This window comes from Ambystoma mexicanum, chromosome 13, assembly GCF_040938575.1.
Source record: "Ambystoma mexicanum isolate Mex_15411 chromosome 13, UKY_AmexF1_1, whole genome shotgun sequence".
Taxonomy (NCBI): Eukaryota; Metazoa; Chordata; class Amphibia; order Caudata; family Ambystomatidae; genus Ambystoma; species Ambystoma mexicanum.
The window spans coordinates 579,253,224-579,279,407 of NC_090938.1; the positions used below are offsets into that span (position 1 = coordinate 579,253,224).

General features: G+C 45.9%; 1 protein-coding gene across 1 annotated transcript in view; it reads right to left on the reverse strand.

Annotated features, from left to right (window-relative positions):
* LOC138521507 (ras-related protein Rab-18-like) overlaps positions 1–26,184 on the reverse strand; it is a 609,882-nt gene that overhangs the window by 446,190 nt on the left and 137,508 nt on the right. Inside the window, exon 2 of the mRNA XM_069634405.1 lies at positions 2,459–2,514. Coding sequence (XP_069490506.1) covers positions 2,459–2,514 — 56 coding nt within the window. The remainder of the gene's footprint in view (positions 1–2,458; positions 2,515–26,184) is intronic.

Consider the following 26,184-nt stretch of genomic DNA (forward strand, 5'->3'; position numbering starts at 1 on the left):
CGATATAGAGTTCAGTAATTTAGCTTCTGTGTCACACGTGCGAGGCAGTGCGTCTGCTGGTAGATTTTTCCTTTTGATAAACAAAATTCTTCATTGAGAAAGTGGGGCAGACGCTGTTGGAGAATTTACAGGCATGGCACAGATGTCAAGGGCCTCACAGGGGTAAGAATTTGCACCACAACACAGCAGTTGGGCTCAGCAATGGCTCCATTTATGTTTATTTTTGCGAAAAACACAGCTGGACAGGAGTCAAAAAATAAAAATTGCAGCTTTGCACAGGATAAATACGTCTGCTTTATGATCATGTAACTGACTGAGCTCTGAGCCCAGAGATAACCGCCTACGCCAGTTCTTTCTTCCGCCCAGTCCACCCAGTCCTCGGCCCCTACACAGTAAGCAAATGCCAGTGTCAAACGCCAGCATCAGATGTCAACAAACATAATGAGCCTCGGGAGTTGCATTTTAATACAGTGCCAAGGCACCCTGCTCCACCCTCACATAGGGGGGGATTGGGAGTCTTGAGCTTTTCTGACGTCTCAATAGAGGTGTGGCTCGGGCACAGATGTCAAAGTGTCAAGAGAATGGCACATCACAGGAGAAAAAGTCAGGGCAATCGGGGCTGCCACTTACAACCAGTTCTTTCGTACCTTGAGGGTACTGTAGAGCTTCAGTGCCACAATCCATAGTGCGCTGCAAAGTCAGAAGCAGGAACGGAGGTTGCAATAACCCAACAGCCAGGCTGCGGCAGTAAGAAAGTGAAATCGGACCCAAGTTAAAGTCTCCAACAGACTGGACGTAATCTTTGCGAGATAAGAAATCCATCGGTCTCTGAACACCTGCAACGGCAAACACTGCAGTGTGCCCCCGACACTGCTGGCTTCACTCTGTGGGATTCTAGTAGCCCTTTTGAGTTTGTGGGGGCGTGGCTTGTCGGGTCATGCTTCCCAGGGTGTCTACCTATGGCGCAAAACACTACACTGCGGACTCCTGGTATATGTTGATGTCAAGCCAACCATACTACTCTAAGCCATAACCAGGAGCTAAGTAGTTCCCAGCTCCCACCAATTTCCAACCCTCCGCACTTTGCAGTTCTGCTTATGCACACTTGCGGCCAGGATGTAATAACCCGTGCATCTGTCCATTTTGCACTGATAACATTGTACATGCCCATTCTTCCCCCCCCCCCCCCCCAAGTAATGTGACTTGTCTTCTTTTCGGCATAAAAAGGCAGCAGATTTATTTTCACAACATCATAAAAAACACTGTACACATTACTGTAAATAGTTCTGAAGATGCGGCGACTGCTCCGTGTCCAACAACCTGCTTCCCCCTTTCTTTCCACAAAGTCCTCCGTAGGCACAACTCTCCCAACCCTTTGCATCTGTGCCTCGCCTGCCCTTGCAGGTGTTCTTGGGTGGGGAGAGCGCCGTTTCTTTGGGGGAAGCTGAGCCCTTGTTGTTACCACCAGACGCCCCTGCCGCTTAGGCTCCCAAAAGGCGCTGGTCCGAAAAGAGCGAAGACCCTTCCGGCTTTCTCCTGGCTCATTCGGAGTCTGTCTCTTGTGCTTGGTCGCCCAAACACTGCCACATTGCCTCGCCGTCCTGTGACGTCGACGACCAGGCCTTGCCCAACCTCTGTTCCTCTTGTCGGGTGGGTAGGTGGAAAACGAAATCCTTCCTTTGTCTCCGGCGGGCGTCCTTTGGCAGGCGCTGGAAACTGCCTGCAGCAGGGCGGCTGCCCGTTATATGGGGCATCCCCCACCCCTTTCCTTTGTTTACCCTTCGCTGGCTTTTGTCTGACTTGCGGCGCTTTGGCGGGCTCCCTCCCCCTTATCCAAGGGGGGCGGGGGAGGGAGAAGGAGGACATCGCACATTTTATTGGGGTGCCTCCTCCATTTTCCTTCGTCCTTCCATCGTCACTTTTATGTACAAAGGTTGCCCTCATTTCCACAGTGTCAGTAATGACTACAGACCTGCCACAGCGTATGGTCTGCAGGCTGCCATTATTGTGGGCTTCACACCTGCCTACGGTTCATTTTCCCTGTGTATTGGCATAAAAGAAGCCTCATCATATGGGTGCAACCTCAAGGAGCTGCTTGGCTAATACAGAGCGTCCAGCGGCCTGTACCAAGCTTAAAATCAATGACATGTCAGAGACATATGCAATTGTGGAGCTTCTACAAAACAACAAGTGTGGGCTTTTCTGTGGTCTCAGAGGGACAATTAGTCGCCAAGAACAGTGATGATAAAGCACAAACTATTTGCAGATACTCAAAGACCAATGATTTGTTTTTGCATTAGGATGTGGGATGGGTGCAAGGCTAAAAGCAACAGGACTAAATGATGCAGGGCACATGGAACTTCAAGCATACAAAAAGTGAGGCAATCAGTTACTGCATATATATAAAATCAAGATCTATAGGTGCATGATTATTTACAGAGAAAATACAAGAACTTACCTATGGTTGCCCCAATTTGTTTATCAAAGGTATCATCTGTAAATCTCAACAAAAGACTGTAACAAATACAGAAAAAACAAGAGTTAAGTGGTGCCATGAAGCAGTACTAAACGCATAATGCTGGAAAGTTCAATACACTGTTTTACCTGACCCTAACCAGCGAGAGGTGAGCCCTACCATGAGAAGCCATGCCTTTACCAAACTCGAAGTCAGGAAATTAAAAAAAAAAAAGAAAATGACAGCAAACAAGCCTCCTCAAAGTACAGAAAGGAAATCAAATACAACTCTTCAAGGAACACATCAACCGGCTCTGCCGTTATGGAACCCTCCAGCTCTTTAGCCGCTGGAACTTGCAACAAACTCCATCCCCCATTACGTGCACTATACCCCTGAGACCCCTAAGCACAACCTTGTGCTGAATCTCAAACTGGTCCTCCCTTCTTGTGCAGTTCTCCACAACTTTCTAGACAGGTTTGTGCTATGGAAGCACCAACACATGTAAAGTTGGAACTAAACATTTAGTGACTGTGCTTTATTACAGTTGAACTAGGTTGGGTCAACAGTTGATACCAACACCATTTTAATTTCTGCAGTTCCCAACCTTTCATCACCCTGCCCTAACCTCTCAGTAGATTCCTAATAGCTTCAGGGGAAAGAGGGGTGAGAACTCCTCTCCCAATTATCATTACTTTAGCAGGAATTTATGGAGGCAGTTTGCATGGGAAGAGGAAAAGTGGGCAGAAAAAAGCAGAAGCGTGGACCAACAGATGCTGAAGCACTGTGTGTCCTCTGAGCCTGGAGCTAGAGCATTGGTGTGTGGGTAGGCGTGCAGTGGGTGGGGCCCGCAGTGGAGGGGCAGTACCTGGACAATTGGTGCATGCCATCCATATGCATTATACATATGCCTCAAAATAGCATGCATTAATTAACATTAGATGCCCAACCCTCAATGACCTGCACTGGCAACCGCTGCAAGCACAAATCACCTTCAAATCCTGCTACATCATCTACAAGGGTGTCACCCTCAAGTCCCCATTGTACCGGTAGACTCATTGCAGCCCTTTTAGTCACATTTCTTCACTGCATTCTTAGGTGGGTGCAGGGTTAGGGTATTTTCTTTTATTTCTAAGAGTAGTTGGGGGTTGGTATGGGGGCTTGCCTTCTAAATAAATGCCAATGAAAATGGGGGTAACTGGGCACGATGTTGAAAAGGAGTGTGGGAGCTCCTTTACTGAGAATGAACATGGGTCAAATACCCTGTTCTATAGAATTTGTTCCACTCAGGAGAGTCTACAACCATGTTTGAGCTCACTGCACCCTTCACAGAGGAGAAATATTAATTTTCATATCAGTATTTGTCCCACCCACCAGGGCAGTCCAGCACCAAAACACTAGGGATCCCTATCAGCAACCTGCAAGAAACCGGAAGGTATTTGCATTCCTAGACCCCTTGGATCCTGCGCAGGTGGCCAGGGAAAAGCCATCGTTATTGGAGCCCGACCTTGGGGGCGGAGAAGAGAAGGAGGATCACCTGGGAGGAGTGTCCTTGGGGACTGGGAGTGGGGTACCATTGGACGAGACATTTCCCTAGGGACAGCCAACCCAACCCTTCCCAAACATTTATGGGCTATTGTAAGCCAGCTCCCCACATTTCTCCACAATTGACACTTGATAGTACTGGGACGAAGAGGAGGCAACTAAAAGCAATGAAGAGTATGCTCTTTTACCACTGTAGTACTGGGACGAGGAAGATGCCTGCTAAGAGCAGTGAAGGTCAGGCATGTCCCTTTAATTGTGGTCAGGCAGAGCTGAATAATCATCTACACCTGCAGCCTGCCAAGGGACAGCGAGTGTATAAATGGAAGCTAACCCAGTAGCAGAGAGAAAAGACAGTAGAAGGACCAGAAGGCCGGTGCAGGTGGCAGAAGACCCTATAGCGTTGCGTGGGAGTGGGGACTCCCTGGAGCAGACTAGGAAAGGTGAGGGGAGCCGTGATGGAAGGCTGCCCCATTCCTTTCTATTCAACATGCTCGTTCCCCTGTGGTGCAGGACCACCACAGGAGTGTCAGAGGGGCAGGAACTGGAGCCCCGGCACTAAAGGTAGAAGGCCATGTGATCCACACTGCAGCTCAAACATTCAAAGGACCAGTGAGTTTCTGGTGCTTGAGAAACACAGTGCGTGTGTGTGAACTTGAGCATTTCCTGAAATACTTTGTGTGGGAGTGGTCGCGTGTAGCAAGAAACATGTTTTTGAAGGTCTCTGAACATTGAATCGCCCAATTAAAGTGAAACAAACAACTATATGTGTTAATCATGTCACAAAAGGGAAATACTTTGTCAGATTGGTCGCGTGTGGCAAGGAACATGTTTTTGAAAGTCTCAGAACAACAAACTATTCAATTAAAGTGAAACAAACTGTTATATTTGTCACTTACTGAACAAAGGGGAACATTTAGAGAACATGAACCCTAGGCCAGAGGTCGAACTATTGAATTACAACTTTGCTGCTAAACAGAATTAAAATAGATGAAATCCAAAAGAGGAGAGGACGTTTAAATCCATGCAAACCATCATACATTGAAGTGCTAAAATGAATATAATTTTAAACCAATCAAAGAATGCTGAAATATAATGATTTGAAAAGAGCAGGCAAACAAAGGATACTGAAGCCTGATTTACAGTAATATTTCCAACATGTGTTAAAGTTACAAAATTACCCGAACGGTTTATTTGACAGCAACATTAACTAAACTATGGAAGACAAGGAATCTATGTGATCACTGCGCCGCCCGTAAATGCACCGATAATAATGTCAATACTAATTACGGTGCGGCACAGTGATCAAATAGATCACTTTACCCACGTCCCCGGCCTGCATTCCCCTACCCGAACCCCACCCCACCCCACATACTTTTAAGGCAGCACACTTCTGTGTGCGCCGCCGTCTCCCCGCTATCCCTGCAGCGTTGGTTCCTCCCACTTAGGTGGGTCGGAGCTGAGGCGGCAGGGTGCTTTTTTAAACTTTCTTGTCCCCCGCTTACCACAATGGTAAGAGTGGGGACATCCCGCAACCCCTGCTCTGCTTGGGCGCAGTAATGGGAGTCAGTAAAAGGAAATGTAGTCGCCGTTCGAGGTCGACATTTTGGTCCATTTCCAAGACAAGGGGCCTCATTACAACCCAGGCGTTAAGGGTTAACGCCGTCGTTAACCCTTAACGCCCGATTCCAATTTGAACGGCTGCTTTTAGCAGCCGTTAAAATCCATGGCGGTAAACCGCCTTGGTGCCAATTACGGCACCGTAATTTACGGTGCCGTAATTAGCGCCTTCCCCACTCCCATTATGCCCTATGGGGTAAGAATGGGGAAGGGTAAATGGGAAATGGGGATTTACCGCCCCACTCACCTTGGAATGGGGCGGTAAATCCGCCATCCACCATGGTGTAAACATAGTTTACACCATGGTGGTAAAGTCGGTGTACTTACCGCCTGGGTCGTAATGACCCCCAAGGACATTTTGTGTTTCTTTTTAAAAGAGTGGCACTTGGAACTTGGGGAAGGAAACCCCGAGTCCTGACTTGGGGAAGGAAACCCAGAGACCTGAAAAGACTATTGCATCTTAAATTCAAGAAAGGGAATCATGAGACTTTTCTCTGTGTGGAAGTATTTTATACTTGCGGAGGGGAGCTGAAAGGAAACTATAAGCTGGAAAAAGCTCAGAACTTTGTCTTGGACACTGTTTTTCTTGGTTGCTGACATCCTTACACATTGTATAGATTAGTTGTAAGGCTAATCATAGGCTTTGGACACAGATGGATTTGTTTGACTCAGACTTTCCTTAGTTTTATTTAGGTAGTGAAATCCCACCTTAGTATAGGGCAAGTTAGGCCTTTTTCCACCCTGACATTTAAGTTAATAAACGTGTTTGTTTTGAATTTGGAATCAGTTGTCGCTGTCCTTCACAAACCCCAGACACGTGTTTTGGCCTTGTTGGGCCTCCTCAATAAGGTGAAACTGAACCTATCTCAGGCACAGTGAGCAAGGGGTCCACGTCTGGATTACCCTTGGTTACGTAGGGTGAAACCCCAGGTTTTGCAAAATTGAAAAGGAGTGTGGGAACAAGGAGTTGGCCACATACAAATTGTTCCAGATCAGTGCCCAGGTTAACTGCCTGACAAGCTCTGTATGTCTGGTGGCCTACAATCAAGTAGATAGAACGTATGCAGACTTGAACTCCACAGGTTCAGCAAGGAAAGAACCAGAAGACGCCTAACGTGAAACTGGACAATCTACGCCACCCTGGTTTCTCCCCTAGTTGCTTGCTGATCCCTTGCTGCCAATGGCCTGTTTGCTCTCCCTCTCCCATGTATCTCTGCTTCCTTCACTGTGTACTTCACCCTAGAACTTGTTAAGGGGTTTGTTGCTGCCTGATGCTGGGTTTGTGCTCAATAAATACCCCAACAATAATGAGAAATATGCATTTATTAGGTATTTGAGGCTCTACTTGACATATCATGGCAGCACCTGGACATGTGAAGCTGCACATATAGGAACGATGCTCTGTATAGCAGGCATTAACATGCATTTCTGAGGCAGTTGAAGTTCCTTTTTGCATTGGATGAGAGCGTCTGTGCATGATGTTTTTCCTTATATATGGCGACAGTACCATAAACATGAGACATGTGGGTGGGAGAATGCAACTGTCATGAGGTACCAGTAACTGGCCAAATCTTTACACTGTCAAATCTGGATTCCTTCATAACATTTGATATCCCTTGCTGTGCGGGTTGACGGTCTTGTGATGTCCATTCTTGTGAGAGCATTGTGCATGTGATGCAATTTCCTCTTCGTAATTTTGCTGAATTGATGTTGCAGAGCTTGTTCAGTGTTTCGTTGTGTTTGAATGTTTGGCCGATTTTCTGGTTTGTGTGGAATAGCTGCACATTTCCATCTTCCATGCCTTGCAAACTATGTGGGTTGCATGAGAGTATGGGTAGCAGGCATTTAATATGTTTTGCTGCCAGGGTGACTTTAGATAAAAAAAAAAGGTCTGCAGTGATATGAAAATCTGCAGACCTTCACTGAAGAATGGATCTATCCGGCTTTTAAAGCTCTTTAGAATGAAATATCCTTAAGTATTTAGGTATCTGAATCTACTGGCAGGACACCAAGTGATACATTTGCTCCTACTTGCATCAGATTTGGGCTTTTCAAGGCACTGCATATTTCCTGTTAGCGTGTGGAGGGAATGCTGTTTTGGCAGTTTATTCTTGGTTAGTGCAGTCAAAGGACTGCAGCTTCAGAACAGTCTGTAAACGTGTTTCTCCTTTGGGCCCCATGACCATCTACCACTATGTACCTTAAATTGAGTCCTTTTTCCAAATAAATCCATATAAACATATACATTTTGCTCTCTCATTTTACTGCAGTCTGACACATAGGTAAAAAAAATGTTTTAAACACTGTTGTCTATAATCCTGCAGTTTCTTTTTTATGGGTTCATGTAATACATGAACATATGCAAATGGTTGGACTGTACAAATGTGGCAGAGCCTATAGGTTGGCCCAGAGAGAACCTCATCTGGATATGTACTGAAGCCTGCTAAAGGCAAAACGAACAAAGGGCTCAAACCTGGCTTGGCGCATAGAGTAAAACCCAAGAAAGACCTCACAAACAGAAAATGGTGAAAAAAGAAGACCGACCATTAAATCTAGCAAAATTAAACCGCTGCCACCTGCCACTTAAAGTAGTGAGGGTAACATAAAAAATGTTACATGAGTTGGTAGGAAAAGGGGCTACTAAGTAACCCCCCAGCCCTCCACATAAAATGGGGTGTACTGGACCTACAAAGAGAAAAGGTAAGTAAAGTCAATTTAACTTTAATACTCTTGGCAACAGTAGTTCACACAAGAAAAGATATTTAACTCTTATGAGAAATATAAAGGATTTATCTGTGACACTGCACTGAATGTGCTGTGTGTCACCATACACAAAGTAGATGCCTATACAGTTTATCAGACTCCAAAAACAAAGGAAGCACATAATCCAAATCAGGTCAAAATACAGGAGTGAGTGAGAAAGACTGTGGGCACCAGAGTCCAAATAGATGTCAAAATAAGAACATTCTGTCTGACGATAGACCATCCGTGACATTGGGGTCTTATGCTGCCTCCTTTTACCTAGTGTCACAAAAGTACTACAATTCACAGCAGAGCTACATCCCATGGATGTTGTGTATTAGTGGGACCATTCGACAGTCAGTGGCAACACTGATTTGCTTTAACTCTGACAACCCACCTAAAGACCATTAACCAATCTAATAGAACAAGCCAACTTCTAACCCAGCTTCTTCTAGGTTTACGCACTGTGAAGGTATCATGAGGCAGGACACAGACAACAGATCCACTTTCTTAAAAGTTATTGCATTGAGAAGAACTGCTTTAGCCCTAAAACGAACGTTGTCTGCTGCTGCTGATACTCCAGCATTGCACGCCGTCAAGGGGCTCTTGCTGGGAACTGCTCGCTTCCTGGAGGAGGCGGAGCTGACTTGCAGTCACATGATCAATCACGTGACTCTTCACAACTTTAAAACGCAGACACAACCACCCTTGCAGCGTGAAGCCCGGCGGTGTAAAGGGCGCTGGCTGTTGTGCGGCTGTTTTGCGCTGGTGGCGCGACCATCGGACCGAGGTTTTCCTTCCTCTTTGATCCCTTCCAGACATTTTGTGTACCAGTGGAAACTACTAAACGCATTGAGTGGGCGCCTTCACTCACACAGGTGAGACAGCATATTAGTTTCTATTACATATCATTCACCGATTCTACACAGAATCAGCGTGTTACGGTGCAGATCTAGTAAAATGACTAAAACGAAGCCTTTGAAATCCCGGTATGACTTGCGCAAAGGTAATTCTGGAAAAACGGCTAAACTACCCCCTAAAGCCACAAACAATGACAATCCAAAAGGGGCGGGAGGTGCATCAGACAAAGGCACTATTCCGGCCATGTTTGGGAAAAATATTCCCAAAGTGACTCCTCCTATGGATAAATCAGCACCTGAAGATGGTAATCTTTCACCCCCTCCCCCACACAATAAAAGCGACGCCTTTGATTCCACCAACTTTAACGACATTGACAATAACTCACTTCTCGACTTGTGCTCATCAATTCAAAAACCGATGGCTACTTTAAATAGGCCTCTTACGCCACGAAAGAATAGCCCAATAGTGGTTGAGCACAAGTTTTGAATGCTGTCCAGAATGATCATCGGATGTCCAGGGAGCCACTTAGTCCTAAACAAACATGTAATTAAACCTCAAACCTCAACTGGTATCCACCCTATCCTATTTCACCCGTGGTACCGACGGCAGGGCGATTATCGGCTTCTCCAAATCTTTATATTGATCCTGAAGAACTGGAACATACCGATAGGGGTGGGAATGGTGATACAGATGGTTTAAATAATATAGCAATTACTGAATTGCAAGCTTCCATGGCATCTGTTCAATTTGCGTTGAAAATCTTATTAAAACTGTGTGGGAGGATTCATACTAACTCTATAATCCAGCTAGGGCTCCCCAACCTTATGGATGACATGAACGAAGTGCCGAGAATACCGTCGGCCCCAAAGGGGGATCGTGAAATTGCAGCCCTGCAGGAAACAGGTAACTTGGAGGAACCCGAAGAGGCTAGCGTGAAAGCACCTCTGACTAAAAAACAGCACCGGCAACTAAGATGGGAGGCTACTAAAAATGTGGCAGTTGAAATTGCCTCCCACTTACCAACCACTAATGTTCTGGCCGCTCGATTTAAAAAAGCAAAAAAAAGGGTCCAGAAAACAAAGAAGCGCACAAAGAAGGGGTTGGGGACTCTAACAAGCTAGATTATTCCAGATATAACGCAGGAAGCTACTAGTACGATCCTGGAAGATCCGGAATCCGAGCTCTCGGTCAGCATGATTGATGAATCTTCTAAATGTTCAACTCCATGTGGAGACGGGAGGGCTGAGGAAGAGGAGCATCGAGACACCCTGGAGGCAACGGAAATTGAAGATCCCAACGCAAGTAAAATCTGCATTATTAAAAACTTAAATCAGAAGAAAAGGGACAAGTGGCTGACAAGATCTGAGGTCCTGACTAAATTACATCTGATTCCACAATTACGTATTATACGCACAGAAGATTTTTCTTTTGTGGAACCACTCAGAGTGCGTAATCCCAATGTCACAGCCATTCATTGTTGTGTTATGGCATCGGCCCAATTGATCCGATCTCATAAGAAATGTCTTGTGCAGGTTGGTATAGAGGTTGATGCCAGTAAAGAGAAGGAAGATTCCTCCCTTCTAAGTGTTGATTATGGAGCGCCCAAGAACAAGGGTGGCAGACCTGCCCAACCATCGGGAAAGAAAGTCCAGATGGCAGACATTCAGAACACTCTGAAATGGTTGGCCGTTTCGCTACCTATGGTCTTGCAACAACCATGGGATTATTCTTTGTTAAGCTGGAATACTCATGGCCACCAACATTTTCTTACCGATAAGGGCTCCCTTACACTCATTAACAATTATCCCATTATTTTACTACAAGAAACCTGGCTGTTGCACCCCACGACCATAGATGGTTACTCTATTTACCACACCCTGGCCAAGAAAGGAGTGCTGGGACGTCCCTATGAGGGCTTAGCTATTGGGATGTCGAACTGATCTCAGTGGAAAACGACTATATATGTGCTGCTGTTTTGTCCCTTAGGATAAAAGCTGTATGGGAAGAAATGCTGCTAATAAATATATATAACCCCCCCGGGAGCAAAACACAAAGATCACATTCAAGATGCCCTGCATGAACTGAGTAATTGGAAGCTAACCAACGAGAAATATTTTGTTATTGTGGCTGGGGATTTAAATTGCCAGATTAATTGTGGGGGTGGCACTAGTAATAACCGGCACCTATATAATAACAGCCTCTGGAAACAGGCATCCACCGATAGTGAGGGGGAGTGCTGGAGGGGCTTCTTTGAATGCTAGGACCTGGAAATAATTAATGGGCGAACAAGAAATGATAGGCCTGGCAAGCATACTTGGAAGAATGGGAGGTCTGGGAGTACCCTTGATTACATCTTTACCAGTGCTGAGATTGCAACTATTGTCAAAGATCTGGTGGTTAGGGAAAGTGAATGGAGTGATCATGATCCCTTGATATTGAGTCTGGGGTCTTGCACCCCTAGGGTGGGTGTGGCCAACTTGGGTGATCCCACTATTAACCACTCATTAAATCGCATCTCCTGGTCGGTGAAAAATGTTATGAAGGCCTCTAGGGCATCTGGTGATTGTGGGGTTGAACAGTCAAATTTGTTTAATTAGATGTCACCCGATCCAATTGAGGGATGGATTAGTCATTTCTCTGGTTTGCACCGTTCCTGTAGAGTGCGGCTGATGGTGGGGAAGGTGCCGCAAGAGGCAATCTATGACCGTGCAATCAGAGACAGGAAGCGTAAACTTAGAGGTGACATTCGATTTGTCAGAAAGGGTTTACACTCCAGAGATGTCATAGCCATTAAAACAAGGAAGTTGAAGGCCATCTATCAAATATGGCTAAAAATACACAAAAGACATAGGAAACTGGAGAGATGGCAGCATACGGTTAGAACTTTATGTAGTAAGAACACCCGCAAAATATGGTCTGTACTAGGGGAGGTTAAAGGGAAGAAGACCTCTTATATGGTGAACCCCATAGGTAGTGCCAAATGGCTTTCCTATTTGGAAAAGCGGAATGTGGGGATTAGTAATAGGACCTACACCCCCATTTTTTCTAAACCCCTACTCCCCCCCCCCCCTTTGAGGTTTCTATTGAGGAACTACAAGGCAGAATCGAAGAATTAAACACTTCACGAGCCCCAGGGCCCAATGGCCTCTCCAATGTGGTGATGAGAAATAACCCCCCTTTCTGGGCTTGTCTTCTTAAAATTCTGTTTGATAAAATATTGTATGAGGGTCGTATTCCTACATCCTGGCAGGCTGCCATCATTATACCAGTTTTCAAAAAAGGTAACAGAACCGAACCAGAGAACTATTTACTGTTATCTATGCTGGACTGTTCTGGGAAGATGTTTGCTGCTCTCATTCTCAATGAACTACAAAAATGGATTGAAGATGCGGGCATATTAGACCAATTCTAAAGCGGTTTCAGAGCTAGTTATTCTACCTCCCATAATCTGTTTGTTATGAATGCACTGATAAGTAAGGCTCTGGTCCATGATAACCCTCCGTTATATGCACTTTATGTAGATTTCAGGGCAGCCTTTGACTCGGTAAATCGTTCCTTCCTATGGAACAAACTGAGGAAATTGCGCTGCCCTGAATCTTTGCTATACTATCTTGAGCTTCTACACACCAACAATACTGTACAAGTAAGGCTTGACAACCAAGTTGCCGTAACCAAACCCATCCCTCTGATGAGGGGTAAAGCAGGGGTGTGTGAAGGCTCCCACCGTTTACAACTTGTTTGTGTCTGATGTACCTGAATGCCTGCGAGGGATTAACAACTTCCCCCCTAAGATAGGCACTTGCCACTGTCCTAAACTGGCTTACGCGGACGACTTAGTGATCCTGGATCACACCTTTAGTGGGATTCTAAGATCCCCTAACCAGTTACGGCGATATGCGGAGACTAATGAACTAGTCATTAACCACAGTAAAACCACCCTGCTATTATATACTGCAGGTAGAATAGCTAGGCCTCGTATGATGGTGGGTCGGATCGAAATTGAATATACTCTCCTGTACAAATACCTAGGTGTTGAGTTTGACCATAAAGGAAATTACCTTACATGTATCCAGGAGCGCAAAACAAAAGCTGCCCAACTCACAGCATTAATATATAAATTCACGCGTGAACAGTGTGGTTTCTCAATTTGGACAGCACGCCAATTGTATATTCAATGTCTGGCTCATATGGTCACATACGGTTTAGACCCCGTTATCAATATGAATCTAGGATGGTTACAACTTGTGGAGGGTAAGTTCTGAAGAAAAATTCTCAGCCTTCCTCAATGTATCCCCATGGCCATGATCAGGCTGGAGTTAGGTATCTCCTCCCTCAAGGCTACGGTTTTAAGAAAAAGGATGGAATTTTACATCAGGCTTAACAACAAACCTACAAACAGACTCCTCATGACCATTAAAGAGGATACAGTGGCGGGTAGACAGGTAAAACTAGAAACACAGATGAATGTCTTTATTCTGTCTCTTTCTTTCCCTCCGTTTTCTCTGTCTTCTCTGCGTCCTGCTCCACTACGGTGTTCCCCAACAATGTCTCTTTTTGTTTTCACAGAGATGGTTGCGATCTCAGAGTTGCCTCGCTGATGGCGAAGACCACGGTGAGTTATTGATGCGGAGCGCTGCGCTGTTTATTGGTGTGAATTGCTAACCTGTGTTCTCTTCCCTTCTTTGTACAGGTTGGGGTGATGTTCCGGAGTGGTGAGCGATCGAAGCAATGCTTTCCCAGGTAAGTGCTTTGTTAATGCTGACCTTGTTCCTTCCCCCTTGCAGGTTACAAGGGAACCCAGAGATGGGCGAGGTAAGAGAAGCGCAGGGTGCTGCCAGGGTTCGCTTCTTGCCCAGGTAAGAATTGTTATTAATGCTGTCCTTGTTTCTTTACCTTTGCAGGTTGCGGCGAACTCCGGAGATGGGCGAGGTAAGTGAAGCGCAGGATGGATTCAAGACGGGTTACTTCACAGGTAAGTATTCCTGCTCGCTAATGCTGCTCTTGTTCTTCCAGGTGTTAATGGTATCCAGATCTAGGGCTTCAGGATCGGGCCGCCGGAGAAGAAGATGAGCAGGAGCTGGACACAGAGAGCGTTACGCTGCAGGAGTGCAGAATAACGCAAAGTGCATTCTGCTGTTTGGGTGTGGTTTAAATAGCCCAGGTAAAATAGTTCCAGGCCAAGTAGTTCCAGGCCCAGCCACACCGTTAAAGAACTGAGCTGTGTAATAGGCCTCCATGTTGGATTAAGGTCCAAAACTGGTATTGCTTTATTCCTAATAATGAGCCTGGCGCCAAAGGCACCAGGACTGACTCCATGTATGTTTCTGATGGAGTTTTAAGGCACTTGGTGCCAGTGTAAAGGGCTTTAGCCCCACTGCTGCCAGGGGGTTGCTATACCTGAGAGGGTCAGGGGCATGGATTGTGACATTATCTAGACAGCACAGGACATTTGGGAAACAATATATGGTACCAACACATGAAAGAATTTGTAAGAAGGACGTCAGATGAAGAATGCTTCGTATTTGCACTCCTGCCATACAGTACGGGGAAGTCAAAAATCTTCATAGCAATTGAAATTGATGTCCAGACAGCTCATTGCCTTTCGCACATAGCACTTTACAAAACTAGAGGTAAATTTATGGGAAGTGATGCTTCTCTTAAATGGGCAACTGAAAAGACAGATCCAGATGAAGGACTACATACAAGATATAAAGACAAGAAAGAGCCCATACGAGCTGACATTAGATGGGAAGTGAATAAAAAACTTACGTCAAAGAAAAAACTGCAGAAAAAGCTTGCAGATGGAAGAACAGAGGACAAATGCAAATTTGGGGAACAGTACCATCACCAGGCGGATGAGAAAAAGGAGTGGCGATCTGCAGAGCATGGATGATCATTGGATATTACAAAGAAACAATTGAGAATGAACAAATGTTATGCAAGTCATTATGGCCATGACTTGCTGAACTACTGACATGGGTCGAAGGACTGGGGAAGACCATTGCAGATAGTACCATTAGAAAGTTCTAGGTTTTGCTTGAGGAACAATGGTACAAGAAAAATGGGGGAAAAAATCAGAACTGTGGACGAATATTCGATGCACCAGGAATGGTGCATGGAACAGCAGTAATCATGGATCACTATTGGGCTTGTGGATCAAAAGCCTACATCAGACTGCCTAAATACTGGGGAGGAATTTGCACATTGATGAATGTCCATGTTCCTGCATTGGTGATTCCTAAAGGTGACCTTAACATTGATAGTTTTCCAAAAGCAGATGCTCATCTAAGAAAGAAGAGATCTGTGGAACTGAGAAGTCGAATAAAGAGAGAGAACTACTTCTCTGCTAAATCAATAAAAGCCTTTCATGCCATCCCGAATGTACTGCTCTATTTTATGTTCAGCTGGATGCCTGAAGGGAGTCTTAAAGATATAGGTCTCCAAGAGGCACTTTTTCAGACCAGAATGTCTAGGGATAGAAGACGATGTGAGAGTGGTCGATAAATCACCCAGATGGGAGAAGTGTAGGAGGAGCCAAGTACCCCCACTCCACCTACATTGCCTGAGAAGTATGTGACGTATACTACACCAATCAGAAAGCAAGAAGAAGAGCAACGACTCTGCAATACCCATAAGAATACCTATACTGAATATGGGAAGTGAAGTAACCATTGAGGAAACCATACCTGCATTCAAGACAATGTGATGGCCATTTGAACGCGATTCCTGACGAAACAAAGAAACTGAATGAACAGGATGAATGGTGACGTCATAGGAAACTGAATCAACCCCATATAGAAGATAACCAGACCAGAGAGGCAGACGATGTATGAAGAAGAAAGAAGTACTAAGGATAAGTGACGTCTTGGGACAAAGATGAAGAGACTTATGCCATATGCTAATAGTCTAATATCATCTGTATAATGGAGAATCCAGTACTGTGCCTAATAGTCTAAAATCCCTTTTATACAAAACTTAATCTAGACGCAGTCCTAATACCACCTCCGGTGGATAAGCAAATCTAGAAGCGGACTCTATTCTAGTCTAAAATCATCTCTGTGCAAATTGAACTTGGAAGTGTACCTAATAGCGTGCTCCCACTGAATTTAGAACTACAATCAGAAAGCCCTCCTAAACTCCACCTAAAAGTCCAACTAAAGCCATACCTGGAGTGTTGCTACATTCAACTTCTCCTTAAATAGCTTACCCATATTCCAGCTTATTAGAAGAATGCTAGCCTACTAGAAGACAATCTACCAACAGCGTAACTGTGCTGTAGCTACAACTAAATAGACTGCCTAATTAGTATAGCCTAGGGTCTAGCTACACCTCAAAACGGCCTAATATCTATAAACTAGTACAACCCTGAAATCAAGACTACTCACAGCCAGTGATATAGCCAAACATATAAAGTCCAATAAACTTAAGTTTCAATTGAGACCACTCCTAACAGCTCGTTCCAAGCATGAGTGCACCCACTACAACAGAGTCTGTCGGAAACAACCACCATAGACACCCTCGCTTCCCGGTGTGCTCTCCACCCCATACCCCCCCTTCCCAAATCACCCCACCCTCCTTTGCACTCCCTACCATCCCACTCTCCAAACACCAAGCCAGAGGAGCACGATGGCGCGCCAACCACCCTAAAACCACTCCGCCCCCGAACTCCCCCACCGGCCAGCCCACGTTAACCATACCCTCTCCCCTCACTATCTTAGCGGGCACACCTTGCCCTGCAAGCAGCCACCCCCCGCCTTGCCCACAATCTCCCACCACCTTCCCCCCCCGAACACACCCTTTCCCATCCCTAAAAACTGCACGACTAGCCCTAGCAAGAACCGAAGCCGCATCCCTCTCCCCCTCTGACCCCCCCCCTTCCCTCTCTCACACTCCAATCGCAACAAGGAAACTAAAGAGGAATCGCACCTGGTCCCCCTCAATCTCTCAGCACTCCTCGCCTCCCCTGTCCCGACCCACCTCCACTTTCCCCCCAATCACCTGCGTCCCCCGTAGCTTCGCCTTTCTTGAAACCCCTCGCCCTCAACTTCTCATCAACTGTAATGGAAACCCCTAACCGCCCACACCCCACCTTCAAATCCCCCGAGCCAAACTTGATCATCCGAACACATGCAGCCACCCAATCCCGCCCAAAGCCCGCCAATCCTTCTGCCCGCCCACTCTTCCCACCGATCATCAGCCACCCCCTCCAGCTCCCTCTCTCTCTGCCACTACCCCCTTCTGCCCCAGCCCCAAGACCAACCTCGCCTGCTGATGTGAACTGCATCCTATTTAATGCCCGATCCGTAGCAAAAAACAGATTCTCCATCTTTGACCTCCTCACCTCTGACAATCCAGACCTAGTTTTCATCACCGAAACTTGGTTCTCTGACGACTTCGCACCAATTGCCAGTGAAGCCTTATCACCAACCCCCCCCACCCCCGACTACTCCCTCATCCCACTGAACCGTCCATCTAGAGGAGGGGGGAGTCGCATTCGTCTACAAGTCTTTCTACCACGCCTCAATTATCGTCAACCAACCTTCCATTCCTTCCTGCGAATCACTCCTCGTTAAACTATCCCTCTCCCCATCGCTCTCGCACAGCTTCCTAATAATCTACAGGCCCCCAGGCTACGACAGACAATTCCCAAACAACCTCTGCGACTCAATCGCCACCCTTCAACTAAACCATCCCAACCTCACCCTTCTTGGAGACTTCAACATTTGGCTCGACTTCCCCACCAACCCTATGACACACTCTCTGGTTGACGGTTTAGACTCAATTAACCTTCAACCCCACATAAATGGCCCGAATCACTATAAAGGACACACTCTTGATGCTATCTTTAGTTCCAACACCCGGATTCATTTAAACCCCCACACCTCCATCATCTGGTCCGATAACTTAATTCTCTCTTTCGCCATTCACTCACCCGACCCCACTCCCGTACTCGAATCTGAACCACCAAATATACGCAAATGCTGGAAAAAACTAATAATCATAACGGACCTAGCCGATGCACTCCTCCAATCTCCACCACCTACCTGCCAGCTGACTAAACAATTAACCCCTGATGCCTTTGACTCTTGGCTCAACGCATCTCTGATGCTGCTCACACCCCCTTGCAAACCATTATCCCGTCGTGGCCTTTTCCCCAAATGGTTCACTCCTGAGTTGAAGACCACTAAACAAATATATAAATACCTAGAACGCAAATGGCAGAAAGACAAAACCAAAGAGAACAGGGACATCTTGGCCCAACACCTCTATCAGTACAAGGCAGAAATCCGGAAAGCAAAAAAAGCCTACTACAACTCCCGAATCCTTAACTGCAAAAACCTAAGCAAGGAACTCCACAAAATCATCTCCGAGTTCACCAAACCGGCTTGCACCACGACCGTCCCGACCCCCTCACAATCACTTTGCGACTCACTCTCCCTCCACTTTTACACCACGGGTCTCGAAAGAACCAATACTCTAACCACCAAACACCCACCAGCTGCGACCACTACGCAACCAACGTTCAAATACTTTAGTCCAATATCACCAGAGCAATTTCTCAAACTTCTATCTGCCCGCAAACCATCTGGCTCCCCGCTGGACCCTTGCCCGGCCACAACCCTCAAAGAAATGTTTGCTTCCACCTGCGCAGGAGAACACACAAGACCCATCATAAATGCCTCCCTTTCCTCTGGTATCTTTCCGGACGCATTCAAAACGGTTCATGTCAAACCACTAATTAAAAAACCTTCTCTCGACCCTCTCCAGCCCAAAAACTACCGCCCCATCTCAAACACCAGATTCCTTGCAAAACTCATTGACCGAACCCGCCTACTCCCAACTAAATGCCTTTGTCGAAGCCAACAATCTCCTAGACCCTGCACAATCAGTTTTCAGAGCCCGTCACAGAACCGAAACCACCCTAACCTCAATCTGGGATGACCTTAAAATGACACAATAAATCACTCAATCCTCCTAGACCGCCTCCACTCCCTAGGAATTCATGGAACCTCGCTTAAATGAATAGCTTCATTCCTCAAAGATAGGTACCAAATAACGATACTCTCCACCTATACCTCCCAAGCCCGACCAGTCGACACGGGAGTCCCACAAGGAGCATGCCTATCTGCACTCCTGTTCAATCTCTACTTGATCACCCTCCCTCCAATAGTTCGTTCACACAACATCCTGTGTTACAACTATGCCGACGACACTCAACTAATTCTAAAACTAATGAACTCAAATCCCAACTCCCGACCTGACCTATCCTCCTGCCTCCTCAACATAGAACTCTGGATGACCCAAAGCCACCTCTTGTTAAACCCCTCCAAAACTGAAATCATGGCATGTGGCAACTCAGAGCTTCTTCCGCAACCACTACCCTGGCCACCCGCCATGGGCAGCTCACCGACCCCCTGCAAATCAGTGAAAAATCTAGCATGCATCCTGGACTCTGACCTAACACTCTCGCGCCAAGTCAACAATGTCTCAAAATCCTGCCACTACCACCTTAAAACCCTTAGGCGCATCTTTCCATATCTCTCCTTTCCTAACAGACTCTCCGCGGTCCAATCAATCGTTATGTCAAGACTGGACTATGCAAACCCCCTATACCTCGGACTCCACGCATACCAACTGAATAAACTCCAAAGGGCACAAAACGCGGCAGCCAAATTGCTACTTGCGCTCGGCCCAAGAGACCACGTCTCCCCAGCCCTTAAGAGCTGCACTGGCTTCCAGTAGCCCGAAGGGTGACTTTCAAAACCTTATGCATCTCCCATCGAGCACTGCATAAAACCAGACCTCAATAACTTCAAAACAAACTAAAACCCTATCACCCCCCTCGCACCCTAAGATCAAGCTCAGTCGGCTTCCTAGTCATACCTAAGACAAACTCAGTCAGATTAGGCGGATCATCATTCCCAGCCTTGGCCCCCACACTGTGGAACTCACTCCCACTGCACATCTGCCAAACTGAGGATTTATCATTCTTCCGCAAACTGCTGAAAACCTGCCTCTTCCCCTAAAACCAACCGGTAACCAAACTAACCCAAACAGACAAACAGCATCTCAACGACACCAACCCAACAAACTACCTGAGGTGAGAAATGGACAACTAATAACCCGAATATAAACTAGAAAGACAAACAGAATTAAACGAGTAAAGTAGATCAAAACAGTGAAGTGGATAATAAGAATAAATCATATGGAAACAGTAAGGAGATGTAAACTGCTGAAATGCACATAATGCATGAGGAGGGAACGAAGTGAATAGCATCAATGAATTAGTTAGAATGGATGAAGCCTGTTGAACAGATGAATGCACGAATGGAAGAACAGATGACTATATAGATTGAATAAGTGTGTAAATCGAATGAGTAATTACATCGGATAAGTGTATAGAAGGATGAACATGTTAAGCGGCTGAGTGTGTTGAGTGGTTGAGTGTAAACAGTTGAATGCACTGAGTGGAAGAATGCATGAGTAGAGGAACAGATGACTACATAGATCGAACAGAATGTGTAAATCGAATGAGTATGTAGATCGAATGAAGGTATAGAATGGATGAACATGATATGCGGATGAGCATGTAGAGTGGTTGGGTATGCAGATCGCGTATGGCGGACGATGGCATAAATACAGAGAAGCAAATGTAGAACTGATGATTGCACAGAACGTATGAGCAAGTGTAGTGGAGGAGCGTGTAGAGCGGAGGAGCGTGTAGAGCGGAGGAGGTTAGAGAGCGGATGAGGTTAGAGAGCGGATGAGTGTATAGAGCAAATGAGTGTAATGAGCAAATGAATTTATAGAACAGGATTACTGCGTATTAACGAATGACGCTAAGGGACTAATGAGTGCATACTAATGTTGAAGCCGGGAAAGCATGAGTGCATAGAGCGGATGAGTGTGCGAAGCTGGTGAGTGCGGGGAATGGGTGAATGCAGAGAGCGGGTGACTGCGCACGGTGGGTGAATGCGAAGTACAGGCACAGACAGGGTGCATGCGAGGGGCAGACAGGAGTGCGTGCGTGTGGCAGTCAGGAACGCGCGGGGCGGACTGGAATGCATGAGTGTGCCGAGCAGACCGGAGTGTAGCGCTGACGGGGACGCATGGAATGAATAAAAGTCCACAGAACGGACTGGAGAACATAGAACTGCGCGACGTACATAGCATGGTCCGGAATGCAGAGAACATATGAAAAAGCATGTAATCCATCATATCACACCCCACGCTTACTCTCTTCTTTACACCAGCACTCAAGTAGAACACAGAGATACTATGACACCATTCGGTATAACTGTTCTCATACCAACACCTCCCGCTCACTCCCCATCACTCTAAGTAAACACTGCTGGTCACACACCCCCCAGCCAAGCGTTCTCCTAGGCCTAACGCAGCGCCAGGCAGTCTGGATAAATCCTGCCAGAACGAACGCATACCCCTGATCTCAACCACCACACCTACCGCTAAGAAGCAGCTATTAACGAATACCGCACCAGCTGCACACATACCGGTGCGCACACGCGCCGTAGACTCTCCCTACTCTCTCTACTGACCTGAACTTCGGTTCCCAAGGGCGTTCAACCTACCAGCGCCTTCAGACCATACCAATGGTATATAAGGCGCTATATAAGTGCCAAATAACATAACATAACATAAGCATGATGAAGATTCTTAGTTAGTTTAAACATGTACAGATGCAATGAAACGCAAGAAGCAAAGCAATCATGAAACTAGCCAAATGCGTATAGTGAATAGATTGCGCCACGCGCCAATATATACATATATACCTCATAGATACATATGGATTAAATAAAGAATTAATGTTTCCACTACGTATATAGCAGTCTTGAGCAACGAGGAAGCCCTCAATTCAGTGTCGCAGTTACAAAAGCAATTGAATTAAACAGAATATATTTGAACAAAGGAGTTGGATGTGCCAAAGAGCCAAGGTCTTATCAGAACTAGAATTGGCTGACATTATACAGAAGCTCCTGTTCACGAAGGTCAAGTGAAAACGAGAGATGTCAGAGGACTATTGGGGAATAAAATCAAATACACAAAAAGGCTCAAATCGTGGTGTCCAGTCACGTGACGGAAGAAAGTTGGATGCAGGAGGAGATCACACCTACGCACAGAAGCCAGACAGTACCCATACTCCTTAAAAAAATCTCAGAGTACAGTACAGATTCAAGGCTAACTTCAAATACTAATTGACACTGAACCATCAAGGTGATGATGGAGTGTACTTTTAATTGGTGGGAAGCTAGTATCGAGACAAGCTCATCCGCACCTGGTTCTTCAGTCTGCATGCTGCTCACGTAGGTGGAAAGTTACTGACGGGGGTTAGTAGCCAACCAATTCTAGAGGACCACGTAGTTGGGGGTCCTATAGTTTGTGTAGCCAATTGGACGTCGTACATTTAGTGACGTTCATAGTGGCCATTTTGAAGGGAGGGCTTAGTTGCCCAACCTGATGTGAAGCATCCAATTATTTCTCTTTGTTACTATGTACGAATAGATAAAACACCTAGGCTTAGGTTTTAGAAGTTTGCCATGTAGGATGACGTTGGTTATGATGCAGGTCAACATGTCAATTATGACAAATTTTGGGTTTAAGAAACCAGCAACGATGAGAGTTGAGTATCGTGCGATTGCTGTTGTTCATTGTACTCCCTGTTTTAGTTACTTGCATTAAAACAGACAAACTTTTGCCAAGCTACTTGCGTCGTCTGAATTATTGATGTTTGATTAAAATCTGCATCCCCATCCATCTCAAGGGTATTGCTACTAATCTTAAAGGGCTGGGAGTCCCCAGTTCAGTATTTTCATTGGTTATGTGAACTTTGCATCATCTCCAGCTGTGCGTTAGTAAATGTGTAGGGGCAACCATCACCAGACACAGAGGTACACACAATCTGTGCATTACTGGGAGCAGCTATTATTGTGAGCAGTGAAAATCACAGGATCCAGGATAAAATTGTGAGACAATACAATTTCTTAAATGTGCCAAGAAGCCTGACGAAAGAAATTATCGGGAGAAGTTTCCACTTACCACCTTTATTCTGCTTAAGGCTTTGAGATATTGCAGAAATATCACATTTGATTGGACAACAGACGTAGAGCCACTCTCAGTGGCACTGTGGGCCCATTTTGTGACGCACAGCTGCTTGGTCTCCTGCCTTGCTCTTACTATGCGTGGTCTCAAACCTTTACCTTGTGTTCTCAGCGCTTTCCACTGGGCTAGTTCAGACTATGCATGTCTAAAGCAGGCACATTCGGCTCCAGTGTCACTGCCTGGTTTTCTCGCGGGCGATTATTAACTTCATGTACTCTTTTCCTGATGACAAAACACGACCAAAGCTGAACACATATGCACTGCGCAGGAGACGCAGCGCCTGCTGCAAGAGTGCTGCTGTTTGGAGGTCCTTGGAGGACTGGTGGTGCTACTGAAACAAGGTGACTGGAGGACGGTGGTGCTGGCTGTACGAGTGCTACTATAAAGAGATCGGGGTGGGGGAGGCGGGAGGACACTGATGAAAGAGCCAGGCAGTTCTTTGCTTGGTGCAAGTGCCCTGGTACATATGTCTAAAAACGAGAGACTTGGCATTCTAAAAGGATGTTCGTATGAGGTTGAGGAGTCAATCTGCAGCAGGATTAATGGTACTAGGACACAAGCCCTAACAAATGTATTGGTGAATCAATTAGCATATGGAATCGCAAAATTACAAGTGACATCCGAGGACACAAATTCACACTTAGGCAATGTCAGCCCCTTTTAGTAAAGTGGCACTGCTGACATACATTGTGGGTAACCGAATGATGATCAGGATTTGAGAAGGATGACATATTGGGGAAAACGTGTTTTAAAGTGGCAATGAGAAGTCAAGTCCCATCACCACAGTGCCTTTCCCTCTTAAAGACCCTGGACAGAGCAGCATACATTCGGGTCCAACATTTCCTGGAAACTAACTGCATTCTGGGTAAGCGTCAATCTGGCTTCCGCCCAGGTAATGGGACTGAATCGGCTCTACTAAATTTAAAAACCCAACTTTGCGAAATTATCGATGGAGGGAAACCAGAACTAACTACTACTCCTCCTCCTCGATCTATCTACAGTGCTTGACCTAGTGGACCATAAGACACTTTGCAAACACCTCACTATTGCAGCACAGATCTCGCTCAGTCACCTCCTGGATGATCTCCTTTCTCGAAGGGAGAGCTGTGAGTGTGTTCTCAGACCAGGCCTGTGCATCACCCACTACTATACATTGTGGAGTCCGGCAAGGTTCTTGCATCGCTCCCACGCTCTACAATATTTTTACAAAGACACCTTTTGACATCCTGGACGCATTTGGCATAGCGCACACTAACTATGCAGACGACACTCCGGTCCTCCTCCCTCTCACTGGCACGTTTGAAGCAGACTCCAGAACACATGATGCGGTTTATGAAACCTTCCAGACGTGGATGGCAGATAACGGGCTCTGCTTAAATGGAGACAAAACTGAATTTCTCCTAGTGGGTCCCAAGTAAACTCAACAAACTCAACTCGCAATACGCCTCCTTCACTGTCGACAACAATCAGATTCCAGTCCCTAAATCAGTCAAGACACTTGGCATCTACCTGGATTCCACACACTCCATGTCACAGCAAGTAAACGCTATTGCATACTCCGCCAAGCTTATTAATGCGGTCAAACCATTCTTATCTACTCAAAACTGTCTTGCCATTGCAAGAGACACTATAGGATCAAAACTAGACTACTGCAATGTTCTTTTAGCTGGCACCTCAGCAAAACATGTCACCAGATTGTAAAATATTCAAAATAATGCTCTCCGCACGGCCCTCAACATACCAAAGAGGGAACACATTTCAGCTGCTAGACGCTCTGCACGCTGGCTCCCTGTAAAAGAATGCATCCTTTTCAAGACAAATGCCATCACGCACAAATGCCTCACACACACAGCCCTAGCATACCTTTCAGATAAAATAGAGCAGTTTCAACCAGGCCTACAAGGACTCACTACGCTAACCAGCTCTACACCCCCAGGGTTAAGTGTACCAAGGCGGGTGGTGCAAGCTTCCCTTTCATTGCCTCCAAACAATGGCATGCCCCGCCACCCTGCCTTAGGAATGAACTCTCTCACTATGCCTTCCGCAAAGCACTGAAAACCAGGTTATTCATCTAAGACACATACGCACTGCCCAGCTCCACTCTGCAAACTCGATAATTCCATTGCATTATCAACTCATGCACAGTTTTTCTAGCAGTTACCAGGTTCTCCTGTAACCGTACAAACCTCGGACTGCTTTATGCTCACGCTTTATGTGTCTGTTTCACATCTGCAACTGAGTAAGTTTGTCTATAACAGCGCCACGATGCCCAAAGGCTGCCTTGTGCGCGTTATAAATGTAAAAATAAAATAAAAATAAGTGCGTTCTTGCCTGCGAATAATGCCATATATGAATGTAGCCTGAAAGATTATGTTGCCATAGATGGTGGCATTGCTGGTATTATGGGCAAAGTGAATAGGAGTGCGGTTTTTTCAACAGGAACCTAGCATATATTAAGGCAGCCATCATGAACATGTTTTCATAAAGTGGCACTGGTGCATTATGGGCACAGCAAACAATAGTGTCTGTGTACACAGAAAGCACTGATAGGTTTTCTTAGGCATCTAACGTAGTTGTCGGAAAGGTGTGAGCAAGTGTCTGGTGTTGCATGCCTTAGGCCAACAATGCAGTCTTGAATGAAGGGCAAGGAAATTGTCCCGTCACTGTGATAGGACAGATTTATTTTTCACACAAATTGAACTGTGGTGAGATTGAAGAAAGAAGTGGCTGCAGATGTCTACGCACACTACTAGTTCTTCACACATGCACTTGAAGGTGATTGTCATGAAATCGTCTTTTAGGTACCTCTGCGACTAGATGTACATCTGTATGCTGTGGTACATTGTGGT